This window comes from Opisthocomus hoazin, chromosome 3 (assembly GCF_030867145.1).
Source record: "Opisthocomus hoazin isolate bOpiHoa1 chromosome 3, bOpiHoa1.hap1, whole genome shotgun sequence".
Lineage (NCBI taxonomy): Eukaryota > Metazoa > Chordata > Aves > Opisthocomiformes > Opisthocomidae > Opisthocomus > Opisthocomus hoazin.
Window position 1 is genome coordinate 45,840,279 of NC_134416.1, and position 20,179 is coordinate 45,860,457.

At 38.8% G+C, this 20,179-nt stretch overlaps 1 protein-coding gene across 1 annotated transcript in view; it reads right to left on the minus strand.

Annotated features, from left to right (window-relative positions):
* Window positions 1–2,487: 2,487 nt before the first annotated feature.
* The window catches only part of RP1 (RP1 axonemal microtubule associated), a 196,656-nt gene continuing 178,964 nt past the window's right edge, over window positions 2,488–20,179 (minus strand). Inside the window, exons 50-57 of the mRNA XM_075415269.1 lie at window positions 19,784–20,006; window positions 15,138–15,292; window positions 14,934–15,009; window positions 12,236–12,314; window positions 11,727–12,012; window positions 9,995–10,073; window positions 5,776–5,851; window positions 2,488–3,097 (exon numbers count right to left, since the gene is read on the minus strand). Coding sequence (XP_075271384.1) covers window positions 3,028–3,097; window positions 5,776–5,851; window positions 9,995–10,073; window positions 11,727–12,012; window positions 12,236–12,314; window positions 14,934–15,009; window positions 15,138–15,292; window positions 19,784–20,006 — 1,044 coding nt within the window. The 3' untranslated portion in view covers window positions 2,488–3,027. The remainder of the gene's footprint in view (window positions 3,098–5,775; window positions 5,852–9,994; window positions 10,074–11,726; window positions 12,013–12,235; window positions 12,315–14,933; window positions 15,010–15,137; window positions 15,293–19,783; window positions 20,007–20,179) is intronic.

A 20,179-nucleotide genomic window follows, 5' to 3' on the forward strand; every position in this document is an offset into this window, starting at 1 on the left:
CCGACCGGACTGGATGGTATTCATCCAAGACTTCTAAAGCAACTCAAAGGAGCACTTGGTACTTCATTCTTTCTTATTCTCATTCCGTTTCCACAACTGACAAACTACAGGACGGATAGATGCAATATAACTGCTCATACGTACTTAAGAGGAGGGGAGTCCTTTCTTTTGTGTGATGAGTTTCAGCAAGGCGGTACTTGGAGCTGCTGGGAGAATGTTAAATAGTCCAATGAACCAGCCAGAACATGGTTATGTTTTTTTCAAATCCTTAACGTAATTAGCAAGAGAGACAGAGGCACTTAAGGGCTTTAAATAGGTAGAAATATGTCACCTAGATCAACTTAATGATACAGATAAAACCACACCAGGAGAAGTGAATAAGGAAAAAAGATAGAGTTAACCAACACTGGACCTATAATGGACACTTTCAGACTCTTCTATATCTAAGAGCCTATGTTAGGGTCTTCAGGGTCTATGTTTTAGCGCCCAGCTCTAGCTCGAGGCTTTCTCTGCAGTGCAAAATTAACAGTTCTTGCTTCAGTGTTATTATAATAATACCAAAAACAATAATAATAATTATTGTTATTATTCTCTGGCCACTACCATCTCACACAGATCTTCAAAGACAGGACGCAGCAGGGAGAGGCAGCAGAAGTCAAACCCTTCTGCCCACTACAGCCCACTACAGCCTTGCCTCTTCCAACTGATCGAGTTGCCTCACTGCTCCTTCCAAGGTTCCTGTGAGTGCCAAATGCCTGGATTTATTCTTGACCCAGGCAGTCTCTTTTCCATGCTACTCCTCTGATCCCTGTGGAGACACCAGTGGTGTCAAAATCTGCCCAGACTCTCCATAGGTAGGGCAGGGTACTGGGAGCAAAAAAGCAAGGCTGGAAACTTGCTGTGCAGCAACAGCAGAGCGCACATGAGGTGGCACATCTCTAATGTCCATCTTTGGCCAGGAATTTGGTCCAAAAAATTGTCCCAGTTGCAAGGGACAGAGACTAAGTGAATTCTGTGCCAAACACAGCAGACATCACTGCATGCCATGTGGAAGAGGCAAGTTTGGGGTTGGGCACCAGTCTCGAGCTCAATATGCTAGCTGGCATGTCTTCCAAGCAAGACCTGAGAAAGGGATTCTTAACGGCATTTCAGGTTTTCTTATCAAAGTGTAGTCCCTGGCAATGTGTGCTGCAAGCATCCATGATGTGCTTGAGATGAAGCCCTCTGCTGTGATGGTCCTGTTAGTGAAAGGGTTGAGGCGTTTATATGGCCCTGGATCCAGGGAAGCGAATCCAAAACCTGATTTGTATACTGTGTATGTAGAGGAAATAATTTTCAAATACAGGAGGCAGCTGCTGAAGGAGGGTATGCACTGTTGGTAATGAAAAACAGATTAGGAAGGCATTATTTACACTTGATAAATCAGAGACGGCATCAAAGAGAGCTAGTATTACAAACTATTAATGAAAGACATAATAATGAAACAAATCACATAACAGATCACAACGAAGTGATTCAGTGTAATGAATACTGAGACTAAGTGAACTGTGTGGTCTGGGGGATACAATTTCAAGTCCATCCCTGTGTGCGTGGTAGTAGTGCAAGCAAAAAGAGCACTTTTAGAAGAAATCGACTCTATTCCATTGCTCACTCTGATCACATCCAGACCTTACATTATCGCTCCCTTTGATGATGTATAAGATAGATAAAAATGAAATTACCTGCCAAGACTCATTATATGTGTTTATTTTCTTGTGTGTCAAAGTAACAACTGAAATCTCATCACCCATGCTGATATTGGCCAACATTAGTCATTTCACAGGATAATGTGAGTAAATAAGCATTAAACATATTAAAAAGACAGCCAGACAATGTTTCATTAGCACAGATTAGAAACTCATTTAATTCTTATAATTGTAGAAAGCACATTGCTGCTACAGAACACAGTAATGCCTTGAGGGTGAAAGAGGTCTAAAATTCAGATCTTCCTACAGATTTTAAATTTTGGAGATACTAAAGGTGGAGCCTTCGATTAAACAGAGGAATGCCCTATGTAGGGTACATACAATATGTGGATTCTGATCACACACGTGAAACGTCAGGTGATGTGCAAGTCACAATTGCATTTCAGACTCATGTATATCCTAAACGCTTCCTGAGTCAATTCTGACAATGTCAAAGCCTACCAAACCAAATTTTAAGTAGAGCATTTATAGCTAAATATGTTTCCATTTATTGTGCATTTTCAGAAAGAATTTGGCTTTTTTATGGAAGTAAAGGCATGCACACATTTAGCGCTGGGAAGCCAGTTAGATGGCTAAGAATGGGCCCTGCAAAAGTCATCAAGCTGAGCAGGGAGCTGCCTAAGCCTGCCAGTGAGCTATTGCAATGTTACTGATAACCGCCTCTCTTAAGATACCCTTTGAATCTAAAGGTTCTCAGCTAAGGTTCTGGCTCAGCTACAAGATTTTACAATCAAATGTCAATGGGAGGCTTACTGACACAGGGTGAACTCCTGAATAAAAATTTTTTATTACTCTCTGTTATGGTCTTGCAGAAAAAGGAAGCAATGTATGGTAAGGCTGAAGAGTTGTGCAGTTTGTTTGGAAAATGATTTTGAGAAAATCTAAATTTTAATAAATGTTGAAATTGAAACAGATTCATCAAATTAATAAACATTGACAGATTTGACACGAGCTAAATTTAACTTGCCCACAAATTATTACTGCAACAAAAATGTTTAAGTATGTTACTACATATATCTACCATCATGAATGCTCATATCAAGTCCACAGAGCCATGTTACAGATTTAAGTTTCTGCTTTCTGCATTTCAGTCATGCAAAGTTTTTGAGCATCTCTAGTAGGATTGGAATGCAGTGTTCACATTAGACATGTTTAATTTACTGTGGTGTTTTTAACGCGTTGTTTAGACATCCCTTCACAGTAATTACAATATCTCCAGAATTATAAAATGCAACTAAATCAAATCAGTATGAATTTGGAGAAGCAGCACACTCAGAAAGAATCAGAAATCAAGCAGCTGTGGATAAAGTTGCACTGTGGTGCGGCCATCACTTTCATCCTCAGCAAGCCACCTTAAGGGAAAAACATAAAAACCTGTCATAGGCACAGCACATATAAAAATTTACAAACAGACAAATCATGAAAGCCTGCTTCTGCACCTTTGGATTTCCAGGGGAGTTTTTACATTGCTTTATACTGAAGCAGTAACCAAGCTGAAGAAAATAGTGGTGGGTTTTTTTTAGTATCCATACATGCGTAATTTATAAGTGTCATTAACTTTAAAAATGTATTTATGAAATTTACATTTGTTTTATTTTTTGGTCATGTAAGTGACAAGTAGATTGTTTCAATGAGTGGCTTTAAAATCAGGATTATTTAGAGTAAGGAAAACTGTTATGTGATAGCAGGTTATTGTCCATGTATTCCATTCTAAGGACTGTTTATTTCTCTTATCTCCTTGTTGGTTCACAAAATATTGAGTTGCATGGTGGGTTCAATGCCTGCTCTGTAAGAGCCAAGAGCCTATGGAGGTTTGACTGTTGACTATATGGGAAATAGACCTAAGTCCAAAGGTCAGGTAGATTGATGTTAACTTGAATCATGGAGGCAATCATATTAATTTTCAAAGCAAGTTAAAAAGCTTCTAACACTTTTGCAAGGCTTATGGCTGACTACCTGATGTGATGTCTACTAAGGAGCTAGTATGGGAGGGATTCCCAGCTGGTATAACATTAGTGTAGCTCACGCCTGAAGTTGCACCATTGAACAGCTGGGAGATATGGCTGAAGCCAAAGAGTTCCAGGCTAAAGCACAACTAATCTTGGCAGATAAAACTGCTCATGGAAGTCCCAGAGCCGAGGAAAGGTGTGACCTGTAAGCTCGGTAACAGGCATTTAAATTAGTTAGTAAAGGATACCCACCTCCTTTCAGGTTTCTCAGTGATTCATACATTTTAAAGACAGCATTTTTATCAGATGAGTCTTTGTGAGAGAGTGAACCCACTCCTCATTTACGCAGTAGGCTATGAGATGAGAAGCTCCATGTCTGAGCTGGAACAGGGACATGAACTTACAGTTTCCTGTATCTGAGGAGTGCCCCATAGCCTCTGGGTCACGGAGTACTCTAGGGTGGACCTGCTGGTCTTGCCTACTGAAATTCTTCCATGTTAAGTAAGAGGATATGTGTTAAGGTAAGGACATGACTCTGAGCCACCAAGGGCCCAGTTAAATGTCCTCGTCAGCAGTCTGTAGAATCAATCTGTGTCAGTCACTCCCTCACATCAATGACGTGATTCAAGTTCTTGCTCCAAATGGGTGTCTTGCATACCTTTGTATTTCTACCATAAAACTTTAAATAAAATTGAAAAAAAAATCTGTGGAACAAAATGTTTGTTGCAAGCTGTCTTTTTCAAGAATCTTCCTCTGACCAGTGTGGTCTGAGAACTCTTCCAAGGAAAAGAGGTGGAGTGACATCAACTGAAAATCCAATCATGGTGGTCTAAGGACTTGTGCCCACTAACCTAAATTTAGGTGTCTAGAAGATTAGATAGTACCTGAGCATGTGTTTGTAAGAAGTTTAATGAAGGGAAGTTTAATGTTGTTGGAAGAAGTTTAAGGTCATTGAGGTTGGTAACAGCTTCACATTCGCGTGACAGACTGTAGAGTCCAACTGACTACCCAAGAAATAGAAAAATGTTGCTTTTTTGGGTACAAGGCTAGGATTTGGCTTCAATGAATTGTGAAGTTTACAGAAACATTTAAGGGAAGGATAAAATTAAGTATCCTTGGCTACCATTTCTGTTTTCAGACCACCAGGTAACATCCCTCTTTCTAAATAGCAAACTTGTAAGTTTTCACACTTGTCTGTTTTCCAGATGCATTAAAAATCTATTTCACATTTAGGAATACATGAGTGTGTTTGCTTCTGTTGTTTATTCTGAAAGTCTTTAAGCTGTAAACTGTATACTGTAGTGACCAGTCACTGCAAATATACTTTTCAATTTAATTTCCAACTTCTGAAAGTGTGTTGTTTCAGTTAGACGCAGGCTGAAGTGGATCTTCTTTTTGTACATTAGAAATCCTTTACTCCCTGCACCCCTTTATCCAAATAAATGTCTAAATTTAGATCATTATCCTCTTACATTATATTAAAAAAACATTTCTTTTATCTTTACCCTACTTGCTGAATATATCATAGACCCATATTAAGCAGACACTGAAACAGGATTTTAATGTTGCTTTTGCTCAATAAAATAAATACACTACTTTTTCTCCAGTTTTGTATCTACACTGACATATTCTACCATGCTCCCACCATCCCACTTTTCTGATTCACTCCCATGCCTGTTTGCATACTCATGATATGCTTGTCAGAGCTACATATACACTAACACTTGTGTAATGGTTCACCAGACAGCTTCTACCCCTTGAAAATGGCATACTGATATCTCCTCTTAGCAAAGGCACTAAATTGTGTCTCTCCCTCCTACAGTCATCCAGTTTTAATAACTTGGAAAAATGTGGTGTCTGTCTCTAAATATTCTTCTGACAAATTAGTTTGAAATTGGCCAAAGGGCTCAAAAAGTTACTGGGGATGGACTGATACGAACACAGCATGGTTATAAAATTCTTACTCTTTTAGGAAACCAGAAGAGAAACAATTGAGAGACTAAAAAGACTACTACTAATTCTTTTTAAAAGAAAACAGCACCTACGGAGTGATGATAGGGATGATGAACTGATCTACTGACCTGCTACAGTTGAAACAATACACTGAATTCCTAGATGCATCTGTGATTTCTACTTTTTCCAGAAACCAGCCACTTGCTGCAAAAGGAAAAAAAAGAGCAAAGTTAATATAGCCAAAACACAAATAAAGCATAAGAAAGGTTTCTGATTTAATTTCCGAACCCTGTGTGGTTCAGTACTTCCGAATGCATTCAATATAAGTAATAAAGCTGAAATGTAAATGATTCAAATTGCTACCAATTGTCTAAATTTTACAGAGAACGTCTTTGATGTTTTTGACAGAAAATATAACAGAAGATTTTTATTACAATTTAACTCATTTTTCCACGTTGAACAAAACAGGCAGTAGGAGAAATGAAACAGAGTGCATGGTAATATTGAATACATCCTTGAAATCCCTTTTTGCCCTTTTTAGTACTCCGAAATGCACTAAAAGTACACCACTTGTGGGCTTTGATCTTCAGTGTCCAGCAAAACAATAAAAAAAGATAGACTTTATCAGTAGATATAATTTCTTTAATGATAACCCAAGGTCTTAAAAACTAGGAAAACAGAAGTTCTACTACTCCTTTCTAATTCTTATATTTATACTTATATAAACCAAGTGGTGAATCTGAGTGCTTCCTATATCCATATTTTTCCAGCAGTTATGATTCAGAATAGCATCTCTATTTAGGCCAATACTCGTATCTGTTTTAGCTTTAAGAGTGGATTTAATATTCTGCTATAATCTCCTATTTTGCAGTGTGAAAACTACCTTCATTGTTGTGCTATAGATTTTTTTTTCACAGAATATTAAAATACGAAGATTTTAAAAATAAAACTTTGTTATAGATATACAATATTTGTGCTGACATCTTTAGTTGTGTGTGCCAATGCAAATACTTAATGACAACTTTTAAAAAGTAATTAGGAGCATACTGCTAGTAGCTGAAAACCTTTTGGTATTCTTTGCATGTCCTGGAGATAAAATACTATATTCTCACAAGTTGTTTTTTTTTCAAATATTTGGACAAAGTACTAAGTAGGCTAAAACCAACAAAAATGTTTGTAAGTAGGATAAAAATGTAATATGAAAATATTTGTAAATTGTACCAATTTAGATAAAATACAAAGGCATAGCGATGTTTCTCACTTTTCATGGATGTTTTCAAACAATTAGCTAGTATAACTAGACCATAAAGGTGTCTACAGTTTTCATCTTCAATTCATAGGAGTCATTTATTGATATTGTGAAGTATTTTAGGAACTTTTAAAATGAAATATTGTGAATGGTTTAATATACCATAGACTCTACTTGGAATATATGACCTTTCATGAAATCTCTGTAATTCAGAGTCAAGAGTATCAGCAATAAAAATTCACAGTCTCTCAAATTTACACAGCACTTTACAAATGAATATAAAGGCATGTTTGCTCTCTTGAAAAGTTTAAAATCTAATGCTTTATCCTTTGTTGACAAAACTCCAAGAGACCTCACTGAAATCTCCAGGTATGAAGAAATCTAGAGGCAGCTAGGAAAGATTAGCAAACAGATGAAACATTTCAAAGAGGTGTTAGATTTGAGGATGCTTGTGAGAATAACAGCTGATGAGACAAAAGACACTTGGAGATAGTTTCAGAGAAAAATGTAGCTGAAGGGAGTCACGGACGTAAGATGAATCAACACACACCAGCTGTGCTAGGAAGGCAGCATTAGCAGCTATGTGATGCTGATCAGGACACAGAGGAAAGATAATCATGTTGGTGATAGTCTGGGACCCAGGAAATAAAAGTTCAACCTGCATTTGCCCTGCAGACTTCTGTGCAACACTCAGAGCGCTAAAATTCTGCCGGTGTGGAGTTCCCTTCCCAAATCAGTTCTAAGTTAAACCGTGTGCATGTACAGCAGCTAACACAAATGAGGTGAAAGTCAGCAGGAGGTTTTTATTTATGGTAGGTATTTCAACAGGTTTGGTGGTTTTTCCGTCTGAGTTTTCAGTACCATCACATGTGCAACATGACTGGGTAGTCTGAAAAAAACCTGTTCAACTTTTGCCTAAACAGGAACTGCTGTTTGCAGAATTTTGCTTGGTTCATCCTAGATATGATAAACCCTTGCCGCCTAATAGTGGCTCATACACTTAGATAAATCGGATTTATTAAACCAGAACCTGTTGCTTTTGGATAGATTAAGCAAAATTCACCTGACTAGAATATCTCAATACAATGAGAGCTTTTAGACTCAAGCTGTACATTGCCTGCAAATTCCATCAATATATTTATATATCTCTAGGCTTTTTTAGTGCCACTCAAAATATTACACACATTATACGTTATACTCAAAATATTATACATCCCAGTCTCCCATCTTATTTTTTTGTAAAATTCAGGTTTTAGAGATTACATGTAAGCCACTGTACATAGAAACAGTTTCCATCGTCATGTGTGGGTATGTAATGTAGCCACACCCTATCTTAACGTCAGGGCAAGACCTGGTGCACACTAGTGTTCTCCTCATAGTTTAGCTTTCACAAGAAGAAAAGCCGTATGTGTGTCAGAGGGAGGTACAGTGTGCCTTGACCAGAGTCCCAAACTTGCCAAAACATTTCTTAGATAATGTTCAAAGCGTGGAAAGTTCAGCCCGCAGTTTGAAAATTCAGTCCTATGTTATTTAAGACATCTAATAGAAGTTTTGGCTGAGCAATGCTTGAAGGATAAAACCTTCTGAGATTTGTGCTAACAAGATTTTTTTCCATCAGAAAAAAAAATTCAACATAAAATCATAGAATCATAGAATCGAAGGTTGCAAAAGACCTCTAAGATCACTAAGTCCAACCATCAATCCAACACCACCATGCCTACTAAACCATATCCCCAAGTGCCACATCTACACGTTTTTTAAACACCTCCAGGGATGGGGACTCCACCACCTCCCTGGGCAGCCTATTCCAATGTCTGATCACTCTTTCAGTAAAGAAATATTTCCTAATATCCAATCTAAACCTCCCCTGATGCAACTTGAGGCCATTTCTTCTCATCCTATTGCTAGTTACCTGGGAGAAAAGACCAACACCCACCTCAACACAACCTCCTTTCAGGTAGTTGTAGAGAGCCATTAGGTCCCCCCTCAGCCTCCTCTTCTCCAGACTAAACAGCCCCAGCTCCCTCAGCTTCTCCTCATAAGACTTGTTCTCCAGACCTCTCACCAGCCTCGTTGCCCTTCTCTAGACATGCTCCAGCACCTCAGTGACCTTCTTGTAGTGAGGGGCCCAAAACTGAACACAGTACTCGAGGTGTGGCCTCACCAGTGCCGAGTACAGGGGCACGATCACCTCCCTACTCCTGCTGGCCACACTATTCCTGATACAAGGCAGGATGCCGCTGGCCTTCTTGGCCACCTGGGCACACTGCTGGCTCATGTTCAGCCGGCTGTTGACCAACATGCCCAGGTCCTTTTTTGCTGGGCAGCTTTCCAGCCACTCCTCCCCAAGCCTGAAGCGTTGCATGGGGTTGTTGTGACTGAAGTGCAGGACGTGGCGCTTGGCTCTGTTGAACCTCATACAGTTGGCCTTGGCCCATCAATCCAGTCTGTCCAGATCCCTCTGCAGACCCTTCCTACCCTCAAGCAGGTCAACACTCCCACCCAACTTGGTTTCATCTGCAAACTTACTGAGGGAGCACTCAATCCCCTCCTCCAGATCATTGATAAAGATGTTAAACAAGACTGGCCCCAAAACTGAGCCCTGGGGGACACCACTCGTGACTGGCCTCCAGCTAGATTCCACTCCATTCACCACCACTCTCTGCGCTCGGCCATTCAGCCAATTCTTTATCCAGCAAAGAGTACACCCATCCAAACCATAGGCAGCTAGTTTCTCCAGGAGGATGCTGTGGGGAACAGTGTCAAAGGCCTTACTAAAGTCCAGGTAGACAACATCCACAGCCTTTCCCTCATCTACTAGGTGGGTCACCTGGTCATGGAAGGAGATCACGCTGGTAAAGTAAGGACCTGCCTTTCATGAACCCATGCTGGCTGGGCCTGATCCCAAGGCAAATCAAGGCAAATGTGACAGAGACAGAAAGGGTGTAAACAAGAGCAGTCAAAGTGACCTCATTTGTATACCAATTTGTAGTAACTAGCTGTAGCAGCAGCATGACTTCAAAAACCTTTCCAAATGTCAGGCAGATCTTTAAGCAGAAGATTTTTCTGAGACTATTGAACACATGCATTATACTCACCAAATCCTTTCCCATCATGACCAATTTCAATTGAAAGTAGGCTTCCTATATTTTTTGTCTTAAACTTGAATGTATCAACCTATAATATTAAAATACAGTTATGAAAAATAATATACCAATGTCTGGAAACATACTTTTGTTTAGGTCCGTTCTGAGACTAACTCAAATATAATAATACCAATTCAAAATAGGTGGCTGACACCTGATGTGGTTTGTTTTCCTTACTAAAGATTTGTGGTGTAGATCCTCTCCTAACAGGTCTCAGTTTAAACAACTAAGAGTCACTTTTCGACTTCTAGTAGGATAATTCCTGCCTCTTTCCTGACTTTCATATACCAGAAACATATCTTTGCCCTCTTATGAATTCTCAACTGATACAGACTTCTAAAATATTTTCAGTGTACGATACATAAATATATGTTCAAGAACATAAAAGATAAAGGCTTTTACTACATGTACCATTATATTTCTCAAATATTATACACTAATTGAAAATATTTCTTTGTTTCATAATACAGTTTTTTAAAAAATTAGATCCTTTTTTCGTAAGACATTTGACATCACTGGCTACCCATTGACTTGGTTGGATTGCTACAGGATTTCTATGTATCTACTCATTTTTTTCAAAGAGCAATGGCACCTCCTGTGTAGTACTAGGCAAAAGGAAGTACTACTCCAGACACTTTCTTACTTGCTCCTTGTGCCTACAGGTAACTAGATTTATTAACCTCCTCAGTATGGAAAACAATACATGGGTAAATGTCTTTTAGAAGATGTTCACAGACATCCTGGCTGAAGAAACTCGAACCAACTGCAAGTAAAAAATGTTCAGTACGTCTGCAGGTGATGAGGTGGATCTCATAAGGAAGATATTTTAATTAGAGTTTAAATTATTCAGTCATTACCTTTCAAGAAATCCACAGGAAAAAGATATGGAAAATGTATTTATTTCCTGGTACGTAAGGGTAACCATCATTATACTCCATTGCACAGGTGGTGAGAAAATGGAGCAATTCTTTTACCAGAGTAATGTGTTTATTAAAACGGGAGAACATTCTGCTAAGTCACTAGGACATCATGCAGAGAGTCAGCATTCTTATGCAAATACCTGTACCTGCACTAGGGGTCTCTGAATAGCCTAAAGCACGATGGGTATCAGAATCAGATTGATGCACATGGTTCCATTTTATCTGGTTATAGGCTTATACATTCAGTGAGGCTCACAGCATCAGTTTCCATGGCAAAATAAAATCATGGGATGTACGAGACCGACATATTCTCAAGCACAATATTCAAAGTTTGTGCAACAGTGAGCGATATTGCATGTGTATGCACAGGCAATGCATGTTGTGCGTTTCAGATCAAGGAAGTGCATAACTGGGCAGACGAGTGGATGCAGTATGATCATGGAATCATAGAACCACAGGTTGGAAAAGATCTCTAAGATCATCAAGTCCAACCGTCAACGCAACACCACCATGCCTGCTAAATGATGATGTGTTTGGGACTAAAAGACACAAAAGCAACAGAGTCAGCTAGGGTATGATAGAAGTAAAATGCCCCTTGGTTACTCTGGTGAAAAGGCGAAACATAGAGATAGCTGAGAATATACCTCATCTAATGATGTGGAAAACAGGATAAATGCCTTATGTTCTGTAAAGATCTTGCGTAGATTTAGAGTTTGCTTTGCCAGTCCAGAAATGAACACATCCTATAAAATCTATGTACTCACCTTTCCTCTTTCAAAGGGGTCTTGATGCTCCAGTGACTGAGAGAGTTGAAATACCTCAGATTTGTCCTCATTCCCAAATAAAATAATATGCACATTGGCATCAGTTCCTGCTCCCCTTTTGTCACCTGTGTATACTTTAATAGTATACTCTGTCAGATTTCTTGCTTGACTTCCTTCTGTATGTAAATTGTTATCTATGTCATTCTTTTGTTTGTATCCTCTAATAACAAAAGATACCAGGATTTCTCTTTGTATTTCTGGCTTATTTGCATCCACAGAAAAAGCTCTGAAAAATAAAACCGCATATGTTTTTGAGGTAAGTAAATTGTATGTTAAATCAAAAAAATCCTATAAATTTATGTGGGACAGTTAAAGATGGTTTTATTTTTAAGATATCCATTGACTGAACCACTCTCTGACAGTCATTTCAATTCAATGCCCATTCAGTGTTTTCCACTGTTATACTATAAAATGACTAAAAAATGACTAGCTTTACATAATATACTTACTCATTCACTTCAAATACATAGATAGGGTGCTCCTTTGCAGCTTCTTTCAAATGCAATTTTTTAATGTCCAGTTTGCAGTCTACAAAGGAAATAAAGTACAATGAAAATGTTGTACTGCACGTCAAGGAATTAGGTCTGTTGTTGTTATAATGGTTTCACTCCTACTGTATTAAAACCTCACTTATTAATTCATTTATGAATACCAACAATTGACTTAAAAATCATGGAATCATCGTAAGATTCCTTATTTTGTTCCTATTTGGAACCTCAACTCAGAAATTTAGGAGAGAGCATTTCCTTTATCTTAGTGAAGCAAAGGAGTGTTGTCCTTATCATCCTTGAACAGATATACAGAAAAGGTTCAGCACAATTCAGGCAGACACATTTGAGGAGGAAGAGCGGGAAGGCATATCTGGTGCTTCCTCCTCAATGACCGGTTGACAAGAGAGTTGGAGCTCCATTCCACAGGCAGAACAAAGAGGATCTCATGAGATAGCAGGTATGAAGGAAGTTCAGCAACATATTCTATACATCTGCTGCTTGAGCAAGATTGCTCTCTGACTTATATTTAATGTTGAATTTTCTGCTGGGGGCTTGAGCTACATGCTGTCTATAACACTGGGCTGAATCTCTCACCACTAGTTAGTCATGAAGACTATTCATTTTCCCTTCTTTTCTATTGTTTGTCCCTTCAGCCCCATTCAGCAAACTGCATCCCAAAGTCTTCTGCTACTGTCCAAGTCCCTTTAAGTATACCAGTAGGAATCTAATAGGGTCAGGCTCCTGGGGAGGAATCCAGAATGTCTTTTGCACTCATGACCTGCCTGGACGGTGCATGGAAAGTCAGAAGCCTGAGGAAGGGATTTTGAACCACCTGATCTCAAAAACCTGCTCAGGTACTGGAAGGAGCATAAATGCATTAGAGCTACACTGTGCCTGGGCTGACCAGTTCTGCAGGGTACAGCTGACTTTATACGCTAAGGAGCTTTTGTGTTTGGAGATTTTTGGTTCAAAGTCTTGATCCAAACTAGTCTAGATACACAATGGACACTCTTACTCACCTGAAGTGCTCTATCATTTAAGAAACTTCTTTGGAAGAAATGTATTATACATCTGCCCAATCACAGAATCATAGAATCATAGAATGCTTTGGGTTGCAAGGGACCTTTAGAGGTCACCTAGCCCAACCCCCCTGCAGTCAGCAGGGACATCTTCAACCAGACCAGGTTGCTCAGAGCCCTGTCCAACCTGGCCTTGAATGTTTCCAGGGATGGGGCCTCCACTACCTCTCTGGGCAACCTGTTCCAGTGTTTCACCACCCTCACTGTAAAAAATTTCTTCCTTATATCTAGTCTAAAGCTACCCTCCCTCAGTTTAAAGCCATTACTCCTTGCCCTATCACAACAGGCCTTGCTAAAAAGATTTTCCCCACCTTTCCTGTAGGCCCCCTTCAGGTACTGAAAGGCTGCTGTAAGGTCTCCCTGCAGCCTTCTCTTCTCCAGGCTGAACAGCCCCAACTGTCTCAGCCTTTCCTCATAGCTGAGGTGCCTTTCTCTTCAGAACACACACAGAGCCAATGAGCCCCAAAGTCACTCCTGTGTGAAGCGTGTTTTCAAACTGCACTGGAAAAATCTTGCCTTCGTGCTTTCTGTGGTGCCCTTTGGCAACATGCACTTGCTGTATTCAATGACTGTCAGTCAGAGATGGCCGTAGGTAAGTTTCATAACTGAGGCTCTGGGAAACAGCAGGAGTGAGCTATATGACTTGCTCCTCAACAGCAGCATGGCAGGGCTGTCCCTCTCCTTCCCTTCCACTCTACAGCAACTGAGGCTCCACGCCGTGCCCTCTCTGAAGCCCCAGCAGCCGAGGCAGACCCCGCTGTGGTGCAGGATGTGTAGACCAGCCAGCCAGTACGTACACACTCACTGCCCAAATGTCTTTGACATCTATACACATTTTACAGATCTGGTTGAAATTGGGTGGTGAGTCTGAAAGGTTTTTATGAGGAGCTAACAGATGGGCAAATAAAAAAGACAGAGATGAAGTGCAAACATAGAACCTTTGTTTTCCTGAAAAACTGTCTGTAAATTGTCAACTGTAGCACACAGTGAGTAACAATTTGCAATTATATAGCAAATTTCATTAAAAGACTTCAAAAATCTTTACAATTAATTCTTTGAATATTCCTTAGTAGCATGATAGTCATCCTACAGATGAGACAAAGAGATGTTAAAGTTATGACAATTTTAATGAAATTCAGTGACAAAACTGCTTACTGCCAAAGAGGGGCAAAATCTCCCTCTGAATGTCACAGGGAGAAAACAGAACAGGTGGAGGAAAAGTGAAAATAACTGAATCACAAAAGGACCATTAAACAATACCAGTTTCTTATATGAGTTACAATTATTCTCCTAGGTCACTTATTAATAGATCACGTATTAGTTGCAGAACATAATTATTGACCTTATTTTTTTGGTTTTCTTTCTTATATGGAAAGGAACAGTTTACTTTCGTGATGCAATAATGATATCGCCTTTAAATCCAAGGGCATTAATGTATGAAAATGTAGGATTTTTTAGCAAAAATAGCCAAAGAAATTAATCAGGATTTAACTCTGACAGTGATTTCATTGCCTTTAACAGGAGGCTAGCTGTGTGATTCACATCATTGACTTTAGGGAGTGGCGAACGTACTTTACCTGTTTTACTGCTCATCAAAAGAACAACTTTGTCCAGTTCTCCCAATTCAACAGCATCCAGAATAACTACAAATGACTAAAATAAAATTATTCAGTATTACAATCTTAAATTATATTAGTTATATAGGAAGATTTCAAAAAGAATTATAGGAAGTAAAAGCATGGATTACAGGATAAATTTTAAAATACTTTAAGACAGAGTACCTCATTGTCCTCTCCTTGCTGGACATTCTGCAATGACCAAAGAAGGGATCTGTCCCCTGTGTCACCATAAGTACCATATATACATGCAGTTATATGCACTAAATTTCTCTCGCTCAAAATGTTTCTTGAAAATACTGTTAGATGATATGTAACCACTGCAATATCAAGCAGAAAGAGATCTTGTTCAGACTGTGCCACAGTGCTGTACAGCTATATGATGACAAAAATGTGCATTCAGATGTTATTAAAAATTAGAACACTTGAAAATAATAGTAAAATTCAAATTTTTTTCGAATTTCCCTTAATTTTTTCCTGTAACTGTAAACACTGGTGACACTGACAACTTTACATTAAATTATGGAAAAGCATGCATATGCTTTATGCTGTTTGTAACAGTACAGACATGTTATCGCAGTCAGTTGCCTTTTTATTTTTAACAGCAAACACCTAATAGATAAAATCCTAATAATTCTCAGACTCATCAATCACTTTTTGGATCTTTACAAAGACTAACTTTAGCTAGAGTGACAAGTCCTTCAGACTTCACCATCTAAGAGACGGAGAGAGAAGCTCCTCGCGTGTGATTCAGAGCACCTAAGTTGCTGTGTTGAACTTCACTATGAGAGAGCACATCCATTTATTGAGCGAGTTCAGGAAGACAAGTCTGTCTCAGCTGAAGTCGTCACCCATTAATTCGTGCTGTTTATGGTTTATGCAATGGTTATAGTTATTTAATTGAAGACAAGATCACAACATCTGAACATCTTCAAAAGTAAACACACAGAGCATCTGTTTGTTTTCACTTACATTTCACTCACAGAACCAAATGATGTGACAGTTCTGAATATTTACCTCTTTTAATTGTCTACCTATCATCTCATTTTTATCCTTGTAGACACTCTAGTAGAAGAGGATAAATCCTGACCTTGCAGAAGACTTCTGTAGAACATGGCTCAGAGCTTAGATCAGTCAGACACTTATCCCATACAGGACTGCATTTATAAACAGATTAGCTGCATCCTTTGGAAGTCAAGAAGACAAAGTCCAGGTAAAGCAGATAACAAGCTGTTATTATCAGCTTTCAGATCTAATGATCATTTAAAATACAGAGTTCAATACAAAAATGATCTCTGTTCTATGGGCCTTGCCTGTTTCCCCAGCATCAGCGATAGGAGCGAGAGAACAGACCCTTGTTGCATGCCTATTGCAGTTGAGCAGGTGCATGGGAAGAAATCCATAGTGCCGAAAAGGTGTTTAGTTTCACCTATAAAGGTACAATTTAGTAAAAGCCTAGGTGTAGAGGATACAGCTAAGTTTAAAATGGAAATCAAAAACTGATGCTGCCTAAGGAACAAAAAATCATGGCATGATAAAATATAAGAGAAAAGATTAAATACAAGGACTGTATGGAATATGGTGGGTGGTGTTACATCCAACATAAAGAATCAGGAGAGGAAACTAAATATTTCGTCTGGGATGCAATGCAGTGAATGGGTCACTACACAGAACAAAGAAATGTGTGCAGGCTATTTTTTGCTATAACTCTGATTTCCTAAGTGTTCTTGTTGTATTTTACTTGACCTCTGTTTTTCCAGTCTCCCAGATCTGAAACTTGAGAAGTAAGGCTGGACCAGCCCAAAACGAGAGTGAAAGGATTGCATTTGGAAGGCTTTTTTCTTTGATCACTGCGTCAGAGAGCAACAAGAGTGGGCCTGCCTCACAAGGGTGGACAAGACAGGAGCTGAGCACGACGCCAGCACAGGCAATGCCCTCACTGACCAGGTAACAGACCTGCAGCATCCGAATGTGGCAGGCAGTGCTCTCAAAAGTCCCAGATGCAGCAAACAATGAAAAAGATCTGGGATCCATCCTGGTGGTGGAGACAGGAGCAGCAGGAGAAAGGGGCAGAGACAGGACTGAAAATAAGACTACAATGTGGTCCAAGGTCCATCCAGAAGACAGGGTCAGAGAGAGGACTAGAGACAGGTGCACATCTGATGTAGCTCTGGCATGATCTTAAAAGGACGTCCTATGCCCATAATGTCTGGAGGTTCCAGGTGAGTCTGGCCAAGGCAAGTAAGATCTATTGTCTTATGATGGCCATGTCACGCCGTAGTCTACTAGAGATTGAGATGAATGCGCTTTGGATCAGATTGCACAGCGGACAGAATTGGTAAAGTGTATTGTACAAAGAAGGGCGATTGAAGGAGAATAAAGGAGGCAAGGAAAGAGGGCTCAAATGCTTAAATGACAGTGTTTGTTTAGGTAGTGGGATCAGGCCATCATGGGGCAAATGTGGGGAAGTAAGCTTTTATCTCTGTAGCATACTGAATAGATTGGAGAGAGGAAAGATGAAAGAAATCTCTGAAAAGAAGTTACATACAATAAGGATAACATACAAATGTTACCAGTCCATTAATTCGATAAAATTCTAATGATTTCATAATCAGCGTGAATTATGGCTCTGTGTTAAGTTTTTGGAAATAATCAGCTATTTGAAAGTAACATAATACATTTTTATTTCACCTATTCTCTGTTCAATTGCTTTGCCTTAAAAATTACAGTAGTGCAAAATTCACCATCTGTACAGCCTTGTATGTGTGAGAGAGAGAACACACTGTTTCATCCCTGGGGAATCCTGAGGTGTAAGCATCTCAAAGGAAAGTACAGTGAAGAGAAACTGTTTATGTACATACTCAGCTGGAGTCCTCTCCTGGTTAATAAACCCAAAGGCACATGTGTGCACAGCTGGATCTCTAGGGTCTGCACTGTATTTTATCAACAGTGTTTTGATGGTTTCAATTAGCCATTAGCATATTCTTCATTGCATTCCCAAGTACAAAATAAAAAAAGGAAAATACTAAGGCATTCTATGAATGACAGAGCTGTTACTGAAATTTAACAGCACATGGCTTCTTGTTAAGGTGGTTGTGATCAGCTGCTTCCCATTCTAATTAACATAATCCTGATTTTGCTTTTAGCTGAGAAAAATTAAACCAAGGAGACAATAAATTAGATTTAGAAAGCTGACAGAAAAGTAGATCTGTTCTGCACGCTAAATTGCAAGTAAGTTTGTGTGTAAAGGATCACTTTGAACTCCACGTGTGCCACCTGCTGTGGAGTTGCTTAAAGTTCTCTTGGACATAAAACAGCAAAGATTTGGGGGAATGTGTTTTTTCACTGTCCTTGATTTTCTTCACTGTGGTTACAAATCCCTCCTTGAAGACTTCTTTAGTACACATGGAAAGAAATAAATGCAACAGAGACGAGCTATTTTGTTTGTTTGTTCTTTTACCTAAACACACAGGTAATATAATACTTATTCTTTTTTTGTTACTTTTTATCTCTTGATTTTAAAGTATTTCACAAAGAAGGAAAATATTACCAAAAAAAAAAAAAAGAGCCGGGAAGTGATTTTTTCAACCGTTCAGTGTCGGACCCAGAGTCAGGATGAAGGTTGCAAGGGTTCCAGTCTCACTGCCCATTTATCACCCTGCATCTTTCTCTCACCATTTCTGTGTGCTTTTAGGTGTACTCTAAATACTGCGTGTGACAACAATCAGTCTTATGCAAGGGGCACACTCATGAGCTTTATGTTAATCTGAAGGTTCTCTTTGTTTCATTCTTGTGTACAGGAAATAAAAGCCATTAAGCCTTGTTCTATACCCATACTGTGCAAGTCTTCAAGTGAAAATAACTGCTTCAAGCAATAAAAAAATCTAAAGCCTGAATACAAAATTTAAATTTTCAGTTGCAGCCAAAATATGCAAAAAAACCCTCAGCCCCTGTTAATTCCACTGAGATTATTTGCATGCTTACATTTAGGCACATGGAAACACCTCGCTGAAACTGTGTCATAAATTCCAATCCAAAGCGTACAATCCAAAGTTCATTTAACACCTACTTCATCTCAGTTTGGATGAATTGACTTATTCTGTACCCAGATAACTCCTCTGTTTTCTGCATAAAACTCGGGCACAAATTATTTGAATATTAAGTATTGTTATTTGGTCTGTTTCTTAAATTGAGAATTGTTCTGTCATGTGGTGGCATTCAGTAAACATGACATTAGAAGAATATGGAAATTACAGTGGATTTTAGGTGAAAGAGTTTCTTTTCTTTTACTTGAGAAAGGTGACACGTGTAAGACAATTGTTGAGCTAATTTTAATAGGCGTAGATATTTGGAGTGTATAAAAATAAAGCTGATGCTTATCAGTAGTTTTGAGCTGTTATTTACTGAGAATCAGTTTGGAATGTGCAAACGAAAAAAAATCACTAAATAGTAAATGAGCTATAAAAAATCATGTTGTTAATGTCAGTAATACGAGCAGCTGAGTACTAAACAAAGGAGAGTATAAATATTACCATATTGCAAGAAAGGGATATTTCTTATAAACTGTTCTTTGTAGCATATAATAATGGTGCTGTGCAATCAAATGAATATTGCATTTCCCACTTCATAGTACAGAAACTAAACTGAGTGGATAGTATTATCCATCATATATTTTAAATTCTTATCCAGACTTTGTGAATCATTAAATAAAGACAATAAAATTTTCTGTTTTGATAAAGGTTTCAGTTATAATATTGGGATGTGTTAACCTCTTGGACCACTCTACTGCTTTAAAGTAGATTTATACCTACCAGAAAGTGTTTCTTTTAATGGCCACTCTACAGGGAACTCAATCCATCTGTCTCCATTAATGGAAAAAGGAAGTGTTTTATTTATGGTGAGACTAAAGGTATCCAGAGTTGATGTGTTTTGCATTTTAAAGTGACGAAGAGACAAGAGGGATATGCTGTTTTCCGAACTCTGGAGACCAAGTCTCACTTTATAAAGCATTCCCAAATCAGACGGTAAATTTATCTGGGAAGTAACAAAACAAGGAGTTAGCATCCAAACGGAAGTATATAGTTACATGCAAAGCTAACTTACAACAAGAGAGGAAGTTTTCTCTAAAAGGGTCAGCACGGACCTAGCCCCATTTACATTAGTCTTGGTGCTAAAAGTCCCATTGAGTTCAAAGGCAGCAGGACCAA